At 45.9% G+C, this 18,635-nt stretch overlaps 1 protein-coding gene across 5 annotated transcripts in view; it reads left to right on the top strand.

The window, feature by feature from the left end:
• The window catches only part of Scamp1 (secretory carrier membrane protein 1), an 83,984-nt gene that overhangs the window by 44,106 nt on the left and 21,243 nt on the right, over positions 1 to 18,635 (top strand). For all 5 annotated transcript variants that reach the window (XM_087619585.1, XM_087619581.1, XM_087619582.1 and 2 more), the window contains 3 exon segments: positions 12,963 to 13,061; positions 13,949 to 14,057; positions 16,711 to 16,839. In XM_087619585.1, the coding sequence (XP_087475711.1) occupies positions 12,963 to 13,061; positions 13,949 to 14,057; positions 16,711 to 16,839 (337 nt within the window).

Below are 18,635 nucleotides of genomic sequence, written 5' to 3'. Positions count from 1 at the left end.
ATAATACTGGGGTTTCCGAATCCAGTCAACTCTCCTAGTCTTTGTCTAATGACACGGTTTCACCTGCCACATCCATGCTGATAGTAATGCTGTGCAGGGCACGGGGTGCAGATACTGTGCAGTGGCTGTATTTCCTGCTGGCTCTACTTGAAGAGGGATTGCCTACCCACATAGTAGCTCTGGTATCTTTTCAAGGTATATTATAATTGTATGTGTGTACTAGATATAATACCAAGCTTTGATCTACACATAGCTTGTATAGAGATGAACTCTACATTGCTAATTCTGTGTTGCATTCCCTCGGGAGCGTCTGTGTTCCTTTTCATAATGGATGTCCCATCCACACCAACAGTGGTGGTGATCCCCTTTTGTCTTTCTGAGTTTTGGATAACAGTCATCCTGGCAGTTATGAAGGGGTATCTCTCTGTGGTATCCTCCTGTGGTGGTATCCTCCTGTGGTGGTATCCTCCTGTGGTGGTATCTTCCTGTGGTGGTATCCTCCTGTGGTAGTCTCCTGTGGTATCTTCCTGTGGTATCCTCCTGTGGTGGTATCCTCCTGTGATGGTATCCTCCTGTGATGGTATCTTGTGGTATCCTCCTGTGATGGTATCTTGTGGTATCCTCCTGTGGTGGTATCCTCCTGTGATGGTATCTTGTGGTATCCTCCTGTGGTGGTATCTTGTGGTATCCTCCTGTGGTGGTATCTTGTGGTATCCTCCTGTGGTGGTATCCTCCTGTGGTGGTATCCTCCTGTGGTAGTCTCCTGTGGTATCTTCCTGTGGTATCCTCCTGTGGTGGTATCCTCCTGTGGTGGTATCCCCCTGTGGTGGTATCTTGTGGTATCCTCCTGTGGTGGTATCCTCCTGTGGTGGTATCCTCCTGTGGTATCTTCCTGTGGTTTTGATCTGCATTTCTCTGCCGATAAATATGTTGAATCTTTTCATATTCCTGGTGATCACTTCACTTCTTTTTTGGTGAAATACCTGCTCAGGTCTTTTACTCTTTTAAACTAAGCTGTTTGTTTTCCTACTAGTTACATTTGTATAACACAAGTATGTCTTTCCACATTGGCAGCTGCCACTCCGTCTCGGTGCTCATTAACCTGTATTTAATCTTGATTGTTATTGACCTCATACAGACCCCTGTATTTGACCTTGCCTTTCTGGTTTGAGCTTCTGCTGTGATGGATGAGACAGTTGTTACCAAGGCCACTGTCCAGGAGTTTCCTCTTGTGCTTTCTGCTAGCTCTGTGGTTTCTGACTTCAGGTCTGAGTGCCTTGTGCATCTCGAGTTGATGTAAGATGTTGCGTGTGGTGTGAGATAGCTCATGCTGTATTTTTTCCATGTGGAAATACTTTCTCCAGAACACTTGTTGAACAAGCTGTCCACTTTCTTTCAGTGGCCTTTCCGGAAGCCCACTGAGGGTGGTGGAGTGACGCAGCAGAGAGTTTGAGTCTGGATGGCAGGATCCGTGTGTAGGGAGAAGTGAGCACAGCAGTGTCTGCTGATGCCAGCCTCTCCTCACACTAGCTGACCATGCATACTTAGATTTATTTTTGTCCTACCCTCCTTTCTGTCCTCTTTGTTGTACATTTGTGTGACAGTCATGCTATTTTGATTTCTATACCTTTGTAATTTAATTTCAAATCAAGAAATAGGATGGTACCAAGTTTTTCATAATTTATTGACTACTGAGGGGTTTTATAGTTTTGTATGGAGGTTAGGGTTTCCCCCACGTCTGTGAAGAATGTCAGTGGGATTATATCGGGCTTACATGGACTATGTGCTGCTTTGGTCAGATGAGCACTGTAGCAATATTATTAGGACCCATGACCATCTTTCCCTTTGTTTTCTTCCTTTTTTTTTTTTTTTAAATTGGTGTCGTGTAGTTTTTGCCACTTTAACGAATACCTGAGATGATCTGTGTACAGGATCCTCTTCTCCTAGTCTTAGAGGATCAGCAGTAGATGGTTGACTCTTGCCTTGGGCCTGTGATAAGGCAATGTATCATGCTGGGACCTTGGGGTGAGCAAAGCCACTCACCTCACTGCTGGGAGGTGACAGGGAGGGTTTGTCAAGTCTTTGAAGCCCATTTTCTACCATCCCACCTCTGGCACCACTGGGTCGAATGACTTAATTAGTTCCCACCAAGTCACACCTTCACCTTTCAAAGTCAGTTTGTTCCTAGATATTTTAGTTTTTTAATTCTATTAAAATGGAAACAGTTCTTGATTTCTCTTCAGTTAGGTTGTACAAATGGTCAAGCTTTGTTGGCATTGAACACTCAATCTTACTACATTCATCTCCTGGTTCTAATACTCTAGAGTGACTTCAACATACAGAATCTTGCTATGTGTATAAAGAGGTAATTTTACATTTTTGGATCTGTACCTCCCCTCCTTCTCTCCCTCCCCTCCCTCTCTCCCTCCCTGTCCTCCGCCTCCCTTCCCTCCCTCCTTTCCATCCTTCCCTCCCTCCCTCCCTCTCGTGCCCAGTGGCTTTCTTATACCTCTGTTACTAAGCGACAGAAACAGCAAGAGTTGGGCCTCCTTGTCTTGCCCTGGGCTCTGATGGAGAAGCCTTTAGCTTCCTTGTGGATGCTGTGGGGGTTCGCAAATAGTCCTGTGTGTGTCGAGGGAATGTCCTTCAGGAGAAGCATACTATGGGGAGCTTTGCTGTGAAGTATGTTAGATTTCTGTCAACTTTCTGTTCTGTCAGCTTAGATGATCATGTGCTTGTTCTCCTATTTTGCGGACACAGTGTGTCATAATGACTGTTTATGTAGTGAGGCAGCCTTAGTGGGTTAGGAACAAATCCACATGGTTACAATGTGTGGGTTTTGTTTGTTTGTTTGTTTGTTTGTTTTTTGTTTTCTCAGTTGACTAGTATTTTACTTAGATATTTACATAGAATAAAATTTGTTTATAATTTCATTTGCCACTGAGTCTTTATTAGACTTTGCTGTCAAGGATCTGCCAATACAAAATGTTGAGGAATGTTACATATCTTACCTTTGTATTCACCTGGAGGTTATCTTATTTTCTTTCTTTCTTTCTTTTTTTTTCTTTTTTTTCGGAGCTGGGGACCGAACCCAGGGCCTTGCGCTTGCTAGGCAAGCGCTCTACCGCTGAGCTAAATCCCCAACCCCTCTTATTTTCTTTCTTAAAAAAAAAAAAAAATTACTTTCATCAGGTCCTCTGGAACTAGAGTTACAAATGGGTTGTGAGCCACCATGTGGTTGCTGGGAACAGAACCCAGGTCCTACTGTCCTTTATGGTCCTGGGAGGATGTCACACGACTCTCTCACAGAAGAGGATCCATGTCAGCGACCAATACCAAGCCTCGTGATATTTGGAATTTAGCGGACTGCGCCTAGCCAACCTTGTCCGGAGGGGAAGTTGCTTTAAACATGTTGTTGAACTTTGTCTGCTGTGCCCTATGAGGGTTTTGCATAAACTCTCCTTAGAGAAGTTGGCCTGAAGTTTTGTTTTCTTTAGCTTTTTAAAAAAAAGATTTGTGTGTTTTGTGCTGCTGTGTGTTGTGATTTTTTTTTGAGTTGTGTGTTGTGTTTTGGGTGTTGTGTGTATTGTTTATGTTCTTGTGCCTGTTGTGTTGTATGTTTGTACTTTGTATTCTTGTGTCATGTTGTATGTTGTTTGTTTTGTGTTGTGTATATTGTGTTGTATGTTTGTGTTTTGTGTTGTGCTGTGCATGTTGGGTATTGTGTGTATTGCATGTTGTGTGTGTGTTGTGGGTTGTTTTGTGTGTATGTTGTATTGTGTGAGTGTGTGCTATGTGTTATATGTTGTGCGTGTTGTGTGGTATGTGTGTGTGCATGTTTACATGTGAGTGCAGTCTTTCGAAGAGAAGGAAGAAGGTGTCTTCCCCTAGAGTTGGTGTCTCAAGTGGTCATCAGCTGCTCAGCAAGTGGTGGGAACCGAGTTAGGATTCCTTTATTAAAGCACTTTCTTACTTGGTGATCGATGGGGGAGGGTCCAGCCCATTGTAGGTGGAGCCACCCCTGGTTGGTGATCCTGAACTGTTTAAGAAAGCAGGCTGAGCAAGCCAGGAAGCAGCACCCTCTGTGCCTTCTGCCTCAGCTCCTGCCTTGGGTTCCTGCCCTGATGTCCTGGATGATGGTCTACAAACTGTCAGCTGAGTAAACCCTTTCCTCACCACAGCAACAGGACAACTAAGACTGGGCCCCTGACCTAGTCTTTTCTTGTCTTAAGGTGTCTTAGGTGTTAAAGCTGATTAATTAATTAACTTCATAAAATATGTATGTAAATATTCCCTTTAGTTCCATTTTGTGAAAAATTCAAGAAACACTGACAGTCGCTGGGCTCAGTGGCGCACTCTGGTAGAGAAGGGTCAGGAGTTAGTAAGGGCCTGGGAAATGCAGAGAGACTCTGTCTTCAAACAAAAGAGACACAGAGCGGAAGATGGCTTCAGCTCTGCCAGTGCTTGGTGGAACACGGGTGTGGACTCTTTGGCTCTGGGCTGCTCCTTGCTGGCCCGGTTTTGAGTATTTCTCCATTGTCATTGTCCAGTCACTCTGACGCAGTCTTAGTCACTCTGTTGCTCTAGAAGGATTCTGTCCTTCCCCCTCGCCGAGCCAATATCATCTAAGTAGATTTGTTTATAAGAGTCCCTTATGATTCTCCTAGTTTTCTGGGATTTTGTGGTAGTGGTAATTTTATTTCCATTTTTAAAGTTTTGAGCAGTTGTTTTTTTGTCCACTTAAGGATGATCAACCCTGCTTATTTTCTTAGCTTAATTAATTATATCTGTAGTTTTCCTACTATATTTACTGATTTGGTTTTCCCTATTTCCTTCCTCCTGCTGATTTTGAGCTTGGCTGAACTGTGCAGTGTCCTGACCAACCTTAGGCAGCTCTGCAGGCTGTCCTTTGTGTGGCAGCCCTCCCTTCCTGTGTCCTGGCAGCTCTTAAAGATGCTGCTCCCTGAACTTAGAGTCAGTGAGCCAGGGGTAGGGTTCATGTCAACGTGTGTGTGTGTGTGTGTGTGTGTGTGTGTGTGTGTGTTCTCAGATTATGCTGACATATGTCTGGTGTGTCTATGCAGAGGAGCTTGGATAGAGAAAAGAGTTCTTGTCCTAGGGAGTTGCTTCTGCTCATCTGCCTGGGCGAGCCACCCCTTGCCTCTGTGGTACCCAGTGTGGATGCCGGTCATCCCCAGAGCTCTGTGGCCTTGTGGTCCTCTTACCTGCTGCCCCGGAGGGTTTGTTTTCTCGCTGTGGTTAATGACTGGGAGGCCCCTCTTCAGTGGGCTAGCACCACAGCGTGTACAAAGCTTAGCTCCCTGGCACTGTCCCTTCATCACCAGTGGTGCGGAGAGCATCCTCCTCCCAGTTCACAGTTCGGAAGCGTAGGGAGCTCTGTGGTGTTTCAGCTACAGTGATGGTTTGCTCTTCTTGGGATTTCCAGAGAGTTAATCCTTTAAACCGACTGCCATTGGTTTCCTTGGCTTTTGAAGTCAGCTCTTTTGTGTTTTCATCTTACAGGAGGGTGGTAGTAGATGATGTTATTAGATTTTTAATCCATTTTGAAAAATCTGTTTCCCTTGGTGCATGTAGGCCATTGACATTCAAAGAAATTATGTAGTTGGATTGATGTGTCCTGTATTTACACTGTGTTCTGTCTGTTCCCCTGTTTTTGTCTGATTTTTGGGTTCTTACTCAGCATCTTGTATGTACCTGTTTTCTTTAACACATGAGTTATGTTTCTTCTTTTTACCTTTTAGAGTTGCAAATCCACGTAAATCCAAGTGCACACAAATTAGCCCTGTGCCTCTTCGAGTGTGAATACCCTATAATAACAGGACCCGTGGTCCCCCAGCCTCGTGTCCTTTCTGTTCTTCATCTCAGTCATTTATGTGTGAGGCATCGTGAGGGGTGTGTGTGTGTGTGTGTGTGTGTGTGTGTGTGTGTGTGTGTGTGTGAGACGCCCTAGTGAGAGACGCTGCCGGTGGCATTTCAGGCCCGAGTACCCTGCTACTCAGTTGAAGATGTGAAAAACAGGTTTTGTTTTCCCTTACATCCTCTCCTCAGATCTTCCTTTTTCATAGATTCTGACCCATGTTCTTTTCCTTCTTTTCAGAGGCAAATCTGCGAGCACCTTGGTCAGTGCTAGAAGTCCTTATATTCCTCATCTTCGCATAGTTTCAAGGATACATAATTCTAGGCTGGTGGCTTTATTTTCTCCTGAATTCATTATTTTTGACTTCACTTTCTTTTTGTCTGGGCTCTGAGAAGTCATATGTATGTATGTATGTATGTATGTATGTATGTATGTATGTATACACACACACACACATACACACATATATATTTAAATTTCTATGTTTTTGTGTACCAGGTGCATGCCAGTACTTGCAGGTGCCCAATAGCCTTCTATCCTCAGAAGGATAGCCATCAGATCCTCTGGAACCAGAACTGGGGTTAGAGATAGTTGTGAGTCACTGTAAGTGCCACCCCCACCCCCAACACAGACAGGGCTTCTCTGTGTAGCCTCGGATGTCCTGGAATGCAGAGATCTGTCTGCCCTGCCTTCTGAGTGTTGGGATTACAGGTGTCACCACCACTGCTGGACACCAGCTCAACAGGTGATTTAGTAGTGGAGTCACCGTCTGCCTCCAAGATACAGTTGCCTTTGCTAATCTCGAGGAAGCTGGGAGGAAGTTGGGTTTTGTCCCGCTCTGGCTTTCAGGCTGTTGTCTGTCTGTCCTTCCTTCTTTCCTTTGGTAGTTTGAATAGTATATGTAGGGCTTTATTTTATTATTTTTCTCAGTGTTCTATGAGCTCCCTGGATCTCTGGTATGATGTCTGACATTACCTTGGAGACATTGACTTTTTTTTTTCTTTAAAGGCCCCATCACCTTTGACTCTTACCTCTGGTGTGTTCATCGTACATTGAATTCTCTGCTGGTCTGCAGTTGTTACACATGGTCTTCCCTCCTCTCTCCTCTTAGGTTTCTCAGTCCTTAATCTCAGAGATTTACTCTTTATCTAGTTTACTAGTAAACCCATCATGGGTGTTCTTTATGGATTTGAGGCAAGCATTCCTTTTAGCTCTTAGGAAGTCTGTCTACTTACTCGAGACTGCAGAATTATTTAAATTCCTTTCCCGATAAATCTAACACCACTAGATGGTCTGGCCTGGTGTCTTCTCAGGTTGACTTTTGCTCTTTAGAATCCCTCTTATTTTCTTGACAGGTAGGCATGATATACTCGGAAATGCTGGTAATGGGCCTTCGGTTACATGGTGGTAAGCAACTGAGGTTCTCTGTCTCATCGAGTTATAAACTGTGAACTTCACCTGTGCTCCCAAGTGTTTTCTTTAGATGGGACACAGTGGCTGCAGCAAGAGGAGGAGCTCCCATCCTGGTTAAACATCAGCACATTGGACACCAGTCAGGCTTTCTTTCCTGGGGTCAGTTTCTGTGAGATGACTTAGAGTTCTTTAGCATGTTCCAGAGCCAGCTTCCTCCTCCTCTTGGTAGAGGGTAGAATGAAAACATGTTAAAGGGGTCCTGTAATTATTTGAAATGCACCTGTGAGTTTTGACGTGCATGTGATGGTCAGCTTCAGGGTCATCCTCAGCAATGCTGTGTGTCTCCGCATCTCACCCCTGGCCTGGAGCTAAATGCTGGTGTAGACCGGCTGGCCCATGAGTCCCAGGGATCCTCATGGCTCTGCTTCTCAGCACTGGGATAACAGTGCACATCACCATGGCTACCTTCTCAAGGAAGGTTCTGGCAATCAAGTTCAGAACTCCAGGCTTGCAAGGCAAATGTTTTGCTGTGAACTTTGTGTCTCCCGGTCCTACCCAGTTTTAACCCTGTGCTGTGGAGAGACTGACAGTTCAGGTTGCCTGCCCTGGTACTGCTTCCCACTGCTGCGTTCATGGAGAATTCTCGCACCATTTGTGCTCTAGTGAACTGTTCTCTGTCCAGTTTGGGGGCAGTATTTTGCTCTGTATCCTCATACTTCCCGAGGTATGGGAGGCGTTACTGATATTTCAGTTTGTTCATTACATGCAGAACTCTTTATGTGTAGAACTGGAAACTCAAGCCTCCCTTACTACCTGTTGCTGCTGTGGCTGCTGCTTGTTCTTCTTCCTTCTTCTTCTTCTTCCCTCTTCCTCCTCTTCATTTTTGTCTTTTAAACAGAACGAATCAGGAGCCTTTAGAGTAGCCAGTTAACTGGCCCCCCTTATCTTTTTCTGCATGTCTGTTTCAAGTACCAGCACACCGGTCCCACTCGCACAGCTCTTTCTTCTGTTTGCAATGGTCTTCCCTCAGGAAGACTTCCTTTTCAACTTCGTGACTCACATCTATAGAACGTTCTCCACTCAGCCTGCACCCGTGACCCATGAGTCCACGGTTCTGCTGTCCTAAGAGGCTCTGTGTTATGATGTGTCTTCCTTACTAAGCCACAAGCTCCACTACATATATGTGACCAATGGAGTAATCGGTGACTGGTAAATAAGTGGGTGAAGGTACATGGCCTTGTATATTGGTCTGTGCACCCCTACTGTGTGCACCTACTGTGTGCACCCCTACTGTGTGCACCCCTACTGTGTGCACCTCCTGGCCTGTACACCTCTTCGCTGCAGCTTTGTAGCTCCTCCAAATGCTTGTCCTAGTCTTTAATAGCCTTGTTTTACTGTGGTTATTGGTTGAAATAATTCTGTCTGTCCCGGTTCTTAGCTAGTGTATATGTCTCTCCTTGTCCTCAGTACCAAGGGAATCCAGGCAAGAGAGCCACAGTCAGCTGTTGCCTCTGAAGAGTGAAATCTGAAAAGTTCCACATTCCTTGGGGGCTGTTCCACTGGGAGGCATACCTTCCTGGTGATAGAAGCCGCTCTAGGAAACTCCCCTCGTTTGCTTGTGTAAGGATTACCTGAGGAGCTTGTTCAACATGTTAGCCAGTTAAAGATGTTCCTTCCCTCTCTGCCAACCCCTGGGTTGTCTCTGCTTAGACCTAGGTTTCCGAAGACAGACCATGTGACAGGAAGAGAACATTCCACAGACCCTGAGCACGAGAGAACATGGGGGCTGTTTTGGGGATTAGAAGTTTAAACTACAGAAGTACACAGGGAAGGAAAACAGCTTTATTCGCTTATGTTGACTGCTCATGCCAGTGGATTTAATTCTGCAGTGCACATAACATACGAACACAAGGCACTTCACTTGGCTTATCCACCCCATCAGCCCCCTCATTTCCCCTCCATCCCAGTAACCCCATGCCTTCCCCAGATCGCACTCTTGTGCTTTATGTCTCTTGTGTGTGCGACTGCTGTTTCACTAGGGTTGTTACAGGAACATGCATGATGGTTTATATCTCTGTGTCCCTCCCTCCCTGCCAGCAGCTGGGAGCACTAGAGCCTCATGAGTCCCTACCCTTCTGTGGTAGCGAGGTGATGAGCCCAGCCTTGTATGGACTCATTTGAGCAGTCAGCAGAGTCCATAGCTGAGTACAGCTGATGATGGCTTTTCTCTCAGCGTAGCTCCCGCAGCACCCACGAGCTGGCTGGGAGGGAGGCAACGCCAACCCAGTCACAGCCTGATTAGTTATGCCCTGTGACCGAGGTGTGCAGCGTCTTCTACAAGAGAGTCCTGTCACCTAGAAGGATGTAAATTTTATGTGGCATAGACAATCCCTAGATCTCAAATGTCTAGAAGGAAGGGGATTTGAATGCTGTTCTTGTGTTTGTAATGTCCTTACAGTTTCCAGGGAGCAGAAAGCTTTTACATTATAGAGCAGTCGATCTGCAATTCTGTGGCCAGGGTTATTATAATGTCCTTAGTCTAATGAGACAATATGATCATTCTTTAATTTTTACTGGTCAGTTCTAGTTGAGCTTTCTAAATCACCACAGAATATGCAAATATAGTATGGCAAACTGTCTGAAAGTATTGAAAAATCCTGGCTCCGGCTTTGCCACCCCACTGGCCTCATTTAGGGAAGGCTTTGCCCTTCCTGTGGGTGTTGGGTCATCACGATGGCTGTGCCTTCAGATCCACACTCATTCACTCATGCTCCCCCTGATGCCCACCCCCACCATCACTCCAGACAGTTTGGCTTCCCGAAGCATTTGAAGACCAGTTTGGTAAGTTTGACCATCACTGTCGTAGCTAAGTTTTTACTGACCTCATTAAACAACTTTATTTTGCATTTGCTTATGCCTGTGTATTCAGATCTTAAACAGGTGTTTTAATTTTGATCTTGGCCAAGGGTGGCTTGTTTTTTTATATACTTAAATCATGACTCAGTTACTTTTTAGAGCTCTCTCTGAGAATTCTCTGAACCCTCATTTTAAGGTATATTCCTTTACCTTGACCAGGGAAGCTTGGGATCCTTTATAATAAAAATTTGATCCTAGAATGTTTCAGTAAAAAAAATAGAACATAATGCACAACTGGTTCCCTTGAGTACCTGGGGGTCGCTCTCTCGCTAGTTCTGGCTCCGTCAGGCCACAGGAACTCTCACTAATGTACCTCAGTGGTTGCACGCTGATCCCAGGCACTCTCTGACCCAGGCGGTCTGTGGGCCGTTCCACCGTGGCACCTTACCACTCTGGTCCCTAGTGTTAGTTCTGGCACTGGTAAGCCATATGGAACTAACCATAATTTATCTCTGGTTAGTATCTCTCCTGGATCTAGCCTCGAACTCTCTGGTTCCAACCTCCTAGTAAAATCAGGGCTCTAGAAGTCCAGCATGGCTGGCCTATCACAGCTCCCTGCCATGGACTCTGCTCACACTCCCAACAGCCCAGTGAAATCAGGACCCAATAAACCGTAATTTATCAATCAGACTTATATGTTAAGTTCCCATTCCACAATACATCCTCACAATGAACTCACAACCAATTGATTAGGATATAAACCACCCACCTACATAAGATAAATCTGCCTACAGAATTCCATCCCGACTACCTTGGTCCTTCTCCGTCTCCATCTTGATTCCCCATCCCTTCTCTCCTGCTTCTCCCTCTCCTTCTAGAACCTGGACCTTCCCCCTTTCCTTCTTGTCCGGTGATAGGCCTCATTTTATCTTGCCTGCCTTCACCTACATAATGACATCAACCTACACTAGAATTTTTTGTTTGTATGAATAGTATGAATTCTGGCCCAAATTTTCCCCTGGATGGATTTATGATCAGATATTTTCAGGGACGTTTTTTCTGCCTCCTTCTGTATTGAGGAATCAAGACAGTACATGGAAATATTCCCATCATCCTGTATGGTTTTTTCCTTCTTCCACATTCACTGAGGGTATTGTTTTCAGTGAGTCCTGGTTCCCTGCAAGGTTACTGTCTTGCTTTGTGTCCTTTAATCCCAGAGACCAGGGGAATGGCAGCCCATCACAGCACTTCTCTCTTGGACTTACAGCTAGCTCTCCTTCCCTCTGCCTTGCTAGGATTCCTTAGCTTAACCATGTGCTTGGAGTATTATTTAAGTGAATACTGAACTAGCACTGTATGCTATGGTTCCCTACAGATAGAGGTCTGCCGTGTGGCTGAAATATCAGGCTCAGTCTGGGGAGGGTGTCCGCGGTTAAGAGCACTTGCTGCTCAATCCTGAGAGCAGAGTTTGGATCCCAGCATTGTGTGGTAGCCACAGTGGCTGTAGCTGCACTTATGTGAGCTCTGCATCACCTCTGGCCTGCAGGGCACTCATACACTTGCATATATACACTCACACACATACAAGAGTGCATGTTGTTTCCTGCTCTTATGTCAGAGGTGAAGATGGAGGAGAATTTAGGAACCGTTGTCATGGTGATTATGCAAAAGGTCTTTTTTCGAAATTGCACCTGGCTTGAGGTAACCCCGCATCCTTTAGTTTTAGTTAAAGAAGCTCTGGGTCCTGATCTGGGCAGAGCCTTAGTTAACACCTGCCAATGGGAGGAAGCCCTGAGTGCAGAGGTGTGGGAGTGTGCACATCCCTGGTGTTTGTGAGCAGTGTGCGGCCCTCCATCTCACCCTGCTACACTCAGCCCTGCTTGGCATTCATGGCAGCAGAGTGCTGATAAAGGTTGTAGCTGATGGAGTTCCAGCGAGAGTCTGTGTTTTCTTGACGCGTGCTGCCAACCTGCTTACCGTGCCTTAGTCCTCGCTTGCTCCCATGCTCATGTCCCTGTGCTCGCTCATGGGTCTGTTATACGTTTAGCCCAGATTAGCCTCACGCTTGTGGTTCTCTTGCGTCCTGGGGTTTCATATACAGTTTCTGTTCTGTTCTCTTTCAAGAGACACTCAAGGCTGGACCTCGCTCTGTAGATTAAACCAGCCTTGAATCTGCAGTAGTTTTCTCTCAGGGGCTGGGAATACAGGCATGGGCCATGACACCTGGTCCCGGCTCGTCTTTAATTTTTAACATGGCAGAGTCAGGTAGTGCACGCCTTTCACCCCAGGACCCGGGAGGCAAATGTGGGTAGAGCTTTGAGTTTAAAGCCGGTTCCAGTCCAGCCAGGGGACCCTGTCTCAAAGAGAAACACAAACCCATACTGTAGGGCTGTCGTTGTCCTGCTCCTTAAGAGGGCAGAGTTGACTAAGCTTGAGTGTCTCCCCTTCCCCCCTTCTTCCTTCCTTTCATCTCATTGTGTTCTCAGGCTGCTCCTGGGCTTTTGGGCTCCTGCCTTAGCCTCCCAGGTACAGGCAGATGGCCCCATACCTTGCTCTGCTGTAGAATTCCTTAGACTGATGGCATCTGCTTTCCTGCAAAGAAGGAACCATGCTCTTTCTCACATGGTGTACTGATCAGCATTGTAAAACCGAGAAGTTGTTAGAAAGCAGTGATACAAAAGCACTTTACGGCGTAGCCTGAGAGGGCATGGAGGTGGGCGGGGCTTGGGGTTTTGCTTTCTAGTACTGTGGTGCTTGTGGAGTAAGTTGAGGCTGGGTCTTTGTGTTCTGTAATTAATGTCTTTAACCTTTTTAGCCTCCACCAGGTGGTGTGAAAATGCCTAATGTACCCAACACCCAGCCAGCAATAATGAAGCCGACCGAGGAGCATCCGGCTTACACACAGATCACAAAGGTCAGCCTGCTAACTGTGCAGACTGACAGCGGTATTCATCCACCATCCATCGCGGTGTGCGGGTCACACGGTGAACTTTGTGTTGCCTTTGGTCTCAGTACACAAGGCCACGACAGGGACAATAATAGAATGGTAACTGGGCTGGGTGAGAGCTTAGTGGCTACTGCATGGGCAGCGTGAGAAGGAGCTGGCAGCTGTGCAGGAGAGACAGGCGAATGGCATCCCTGGCGTCCCTGACAGGGAGTTAGAGCACAGCATGTCTGATGCCAGCCCCGTCACCTCAGCGTCCCAGAACATTTCAGATATGTTAACCTGTTCTCACATTTCTGCAACATTATAATTTGACTCCGCTTTTCGAGCTAATTCAGTCGCCCTTCACTCCGTCCACCGTTCTCAGCTGTTCCTCGCCTGCACTCTCCCGCTCATTTAGGCTGCTCTGCCTTAAAGGGCTCGTTTTTTATGTTTTCAGTGACACATAGCTGTGTGCACTGAGTGTAAGTAAGCCCCAGAGGCTGCCTTGTAGGTGAGCCGCCTGCCGTGGGTGCTGGGAACTGGATGTGGCTTCTCCGTGAGGACAGCACACACGCTTGTAATTGCTGAACTGACTGCCTGTCCCCAGATTTCTGGCTGTTCTCGATGAGAGCTGGGTTTTTTGTTTGTTTTTTTCCATCCTGCGGCCTCAGCATTGCCCCTGAAGGCTTCCATAACTAAAAGAGCAAAATGAATCAAATATCTCGCTAATATTTTCCAAAGCTGTGGAGTTCAGTGAATCCCTGTATTTTGAGAGCTTGTTTAGCACAGGTGTCTCTCGTGCTGTAAGGTGGGCCTGCGGGTGTTGGGGTCACTTGGCTGTCTGCTAACCTGCGTGTGTTGGTCATTTTGTTCAGGAGCATGCCTTGGCTCAAGCCGAGCTTCTCAAGCGCCAAGAGGAGCTGGAGAGAAAAGCTGCAGAGTTAGATCGTCGAGAGCGAGAGATGCAGAACCTGAGTCAGCACGGTAGTGTCCAAAGAGTTGGCCTGAGTGTCTGTCCTTGCTCTGAGTCCTTCGCTTGGTGGTAAAACGCAGCCCTGTTTTCTGATTCTAGCAAAGGGGTCAGACACAGCAGATTGCTTATTTGATACCTGCAGCTCTCTGATCTTGCCTGATAGCTCAGGCTTGTGATAGATTAGAAGGGCATTGGCTTTGTCTCGGAGAAACTGAGACAGATCTGATACATTCGCCTCCTTCCAAGCCAGGGAGCCTTTGATTCTCACGTGGCTCTCTTGAATCTTTTCTTTCTTTAAAGAAGAGCTGGAACTTAAAAGAAAGATCTTAGTGTAGGCTAAGCATGAGGGGTAAGAGAAAGAGGCTTCCTCAGAAGGAAGGAAGGTACCGCTGAGAGCATGGGTGTGGGCCTCAGTAGCCGAGTGCCCCACTTGGACTCTGGCATGTTCCGGTTATTGGTCGTATCCTCACGGGTAGACCGTACTTGTCAGAGAATGCCAGGAAAGTGCTGGGATGGTAAATTATGTGCTGTGAAATCTGTTTAGGCTCTGAGTGCTAAAGACAACGCTAAAAGAATCTGAGGGAGAAGTAGCAGCCTCAGCAGGATAGGCAGAGTCGGGGAAGACACTGTGAGGGTGGCTGGAATGCGGACAAACCCCAAACAAGGACAGCAGTGGTATCACTGAGTAGTTCTTCCTTCTCTTAGAATGATTAGGTCTTAGGCCTCCCAGGACGTGTTCACCTGGTGGTGCCTTGCTTGTAGCATCACAGACGCGACGCCTCCACAGGAGGCAGAAGGATGACCTGCCTTGCTGTCTTCCTGCTCACTGACACTAATTATTTCTCTGAGATATGAAAGGTGTTTCAGTAAAGATCATAACAAAGACACAGTTAATAGTTACATATTGCTGTATGTTGTTACCCTGTAGTTCTTCTCATCCTACAACGCATGTTAAAATTTCAGCACCACCCTGAGAAGTGTGTCCAGTTATTCCCTTTCTGAAGAAATGAAGTTTCCGCTTCTTTTTTAAAAACTTTTTAAAAATGTATTTTGAGACTGGATTTCACTCACTCGCACAGTGCCGTCCTGGAACTCACTACGTAGATTAGACTGGCTGGCCTCTGAACGCAGCCTGAGGTTGGGTGTTCCCTGAGGGCAGGGCAGCTGTGGGGTGGGGGTAGGGTGGGGTGTTATGGAGTCCGTGGTTGTCTGGAGGTCTCTCACACCACTATGTGGCTCCCTGGGATTGAACTAGAGTCCTTGGAGAACTCCGAGGCTAGAACTCTAGTCATCTGGCTTTCAAAGCAAGCATTTACCTGGTGTGCAGTCTGCCCATGTTTGAAGTTTCCAGCCAGCCAGTGGCTTGAGAGCTTCTGGTTCCAGAGTCTCCGTCTTCATTGCTATTCTTGGCTACATCTTTTTTTTTTTTTTTTGGTTCTTTTTTTCGGAGCTGGGGACCGAACCCAGGGCCTTGCGCTTCCTAGGTAAGCGCTCTACCACTGAGCTAAATCCCCAGCCCCTCTTGGCTACATCTTACATAGTGTGGTGTAGCATGTGTATTCCCTGGGGACCAATCCAGGGTCTTATACTGGGCAAGTGCTCACCACTGAGCTGTAGTCCTGGTCCCCCAATTTTAATATTACAGCTATTGTAACTGAAGATATATAGTAAGGAGAATAAACAACAGGTCATACTTTTCTTTATGAAAAATATTAGATAGGTAAAATATATATAATTGAATTTTAAAAGTATATAGTATATTTACTATTAGAAAGTGACTTTTACCTGCACTCCAGAAGCAGAGGCAGGCAGATCTCTGTGAGTTCAAGAGGGAGTTCCAGGAGAAGCCAGGGCTACATGGGGAAACCCTGTCTCAAAAAAACAAACAAACAAACAAACAAACAAACAAAAAAACCAAACCAAAACAAAACAAAACAAAAATGCACTCAAGCAAGCAAACACAAAGGAGGAAGAGGAGGAGAGAAAGAAAATGACTCTCCGTTGTTTTACTTACATTTTTGTCTGCATTTGTGCTTTATGGTTAGTTTTTCTCTTATCTCATTTCCCAAGTCTTGCCGTCCATCAGTCTGTCTTTGTTTATTCAGACACAGCCCCTCCTCACACCTCACTGGGGTCTCTCCAGCCTTCAGGCTGCTGGAACCCCCATTCTTCCACATGACAGACAGTCTTATGTTTCCCACGGTGTTCTGGTTTCCTCAGATAACGTTTCCTCCTGGTCAGTCTTTGACATGTCCGCATCTGCTCCGTTAGTCAGTCCTGGGTTGCTGAGGCCTCGTCTGCCCTCTCAGAGCAGTGGAGCAGAATCCTACTGAAAACAGACGCTGAAGAATTAGATGGCCCTCCCACAGATGCCAGGCTCCCAGACTTTGAAATAAATCAGTTCTAGGGTTTGTCTCTGGGTTCTCTTGTACAGAAACATGCTGAACATGGTATGATATGACATTGGGAAATTATTTACCATTGATTCTAAAAAGAGTTTCTGAGGAAAAATAGTTGAAAATGTAAGCTTAGCTTTCAGAGTTGTAAGAGAGAAGCACTGTTAGTGTTTTATATGGCACCCTCCAAAACAAGGCGCTTTCCTTAGAACCGAGGTAGAATAAGGAGAGAATGTGTTTGTTGGAATAACTTTTTTTTCACTTACAGGGAGAAAAAATAATTGGCCACCTCTTCCTAGCAATTTCCCTGTGGGGCCTTGTTTCTATCAAGACTTTTCTGTAGACATTCCCGTAGAGTTCCAGAAGACAGTGAAGCTTATGTACTACCTATGGATGTGTGAGTATATGGATGTGTGAGTATATTTACGTATGTAAAGTAGGTTATAAATGCGTTCTGAGTTCACATTTCCATTAGTAATAGACACCCTTTAGGAAATGATATATTAAAATGCATGTTAAATGTCTTTTCCTATAGATCCTAATAGTCATAGTTTCATAGTTGGACAGTATATTAGATATAAACATTGTGTAACAGATAGCAATCCAAGTTTTTGGCTGAGGAAAGCCCACACATCAAACACTGACCGAATGAAAGGCAACTTGTCGGTCACATGGCAGGATCTCCCAGAGATCCTTTCCCTTGGAGAATGCCTTTCCCTAGGCATGACTTGCTTGGGCAAAATTATGCATCCTATTTTTTAATATCAAGGAGTACCATTTAGATTCTTTTAAATGTGGGCTTTCAGGAAGAGCCAGACGATACTGTAACGTGAACTGTAACTTTAAAAGTTGCCTTGGGCATAGCTTACCTTTCATCTTCAAGTGGCTGTGAATACTTCTATTCTTGAAATTGCTTAATATGGGACAGTTTAATTAAACAACAAATCAGAGTATGTTTTCAGCTGGGATGTGCGTGATGTTTTCAGTGTAATTACAACTCTGAAATCTGAAATGAGTGTCAGGCTGCTAAAGGTTTGCTACATACACACAGACTTCCCGCCTGTTCCCTGGTTTGTGTTCCAAAGGGCCTCAGCTCTGTTTGCCAAGGTCTGACAGGAGGAAGGTGGCCGTGTGGCTCCTCTCTGCCGGACAGATAGGGCAGTACGCAATTTGTAGGTCCGCTCCTTCCAAAGAGCGTGTGTGAGCTTCACTGTATGATAGTCAGGCTCTGATGTGCAGCATCCAAGTGGGTGTAATGGTTTCCTTCAAACGCCTTCTTCATTCTGGCATGCGAAAACCAATGCTTTATGACATTACTTTTGTTATAGTTTCCAAAAGAACATTTGTTCCCATAGTCACAATTTACAGTGGATGTTACCTTTTTATATTTTGAGACACGGTCTCTATGTAGCCGTGGCTGTCTGGGAACTGGCTACTTAGACCAAGTTGGCCTCGAACATAGAAACCCACCAATGTCTGTCCCACAGCACCACACCTGGCTGTTGCTGTCAACCTTTCAGTTTTCTGTTGAGATTTTGCCATGGTATCAGGAGTATTCTGAATGTTTGATATTTAGAGTATAATTCTGTATGTCCTGACGAAGAGGCAGAAAGAACTTTCTACAGTAGATGTGCTAAATGGAGGCTGAATAGGAAAGATGGCTAATTTTGATGTAACTGCTAACTGCTGCCGCTGATGGCTTCCCGGTCGGTTGGTTGGGTCTGGAGTGTGCTTTCAGAGCATCTTGGAGTAGTGCACTTAGTTACGGGTTTTCTCAGCCCCACTTCATTTTCTGAAAAAGGACTCAACATTCGCGTTAGGGTTCTGTTCCAAAGACGCACTGCTTGGAGTGAAGTAGGGACAGTTCGGGAATCTACCTACGCTTGAAGAGAGAGACGGTTTGAGTGAGGTACTCTGTGTCGACCTGGGCGTAGTTCAGGGCTGACTGAAGCCGTGCTACCCATTCATTCATAGTGAATGCTAGCATTTGATGGAGGTGGATTTCATGTCCCAACCACATCCTTAAGCAGGTATTATATCACTCAGCCTTAGAGAAGCCAGAGCTGTGACACTTTGGGGTACTTGTTCAACACTGTCCGACTGGTCCGACATTCCAATTCACATCACTGTGGAACAAGCCATTCGGATTGCTTGTCTTAGTGCAGGGTTAGGCTCCATGGTCGGCCATCCACA

The sequence above is a fragment of the Rattus norvegicus genome, chromosome 2, assembly GCF_021556685.1.
Source record: "Rattus norvegicus strain SHRSP/BbbUtx chromosome 2, alternate assembly SHRSP_T2T, whole genome shotgun sequence".
In the NCBI taxonomy this organism is placed as follows: Eukaryota; Metazoa; Chordata; class Mammalia; order Rodentia; family Muridae; genus Rattus; species Rattus norvegicus.
This window is presented reverse-complemented; position numbering and strand designations above follow the sequence as displayed.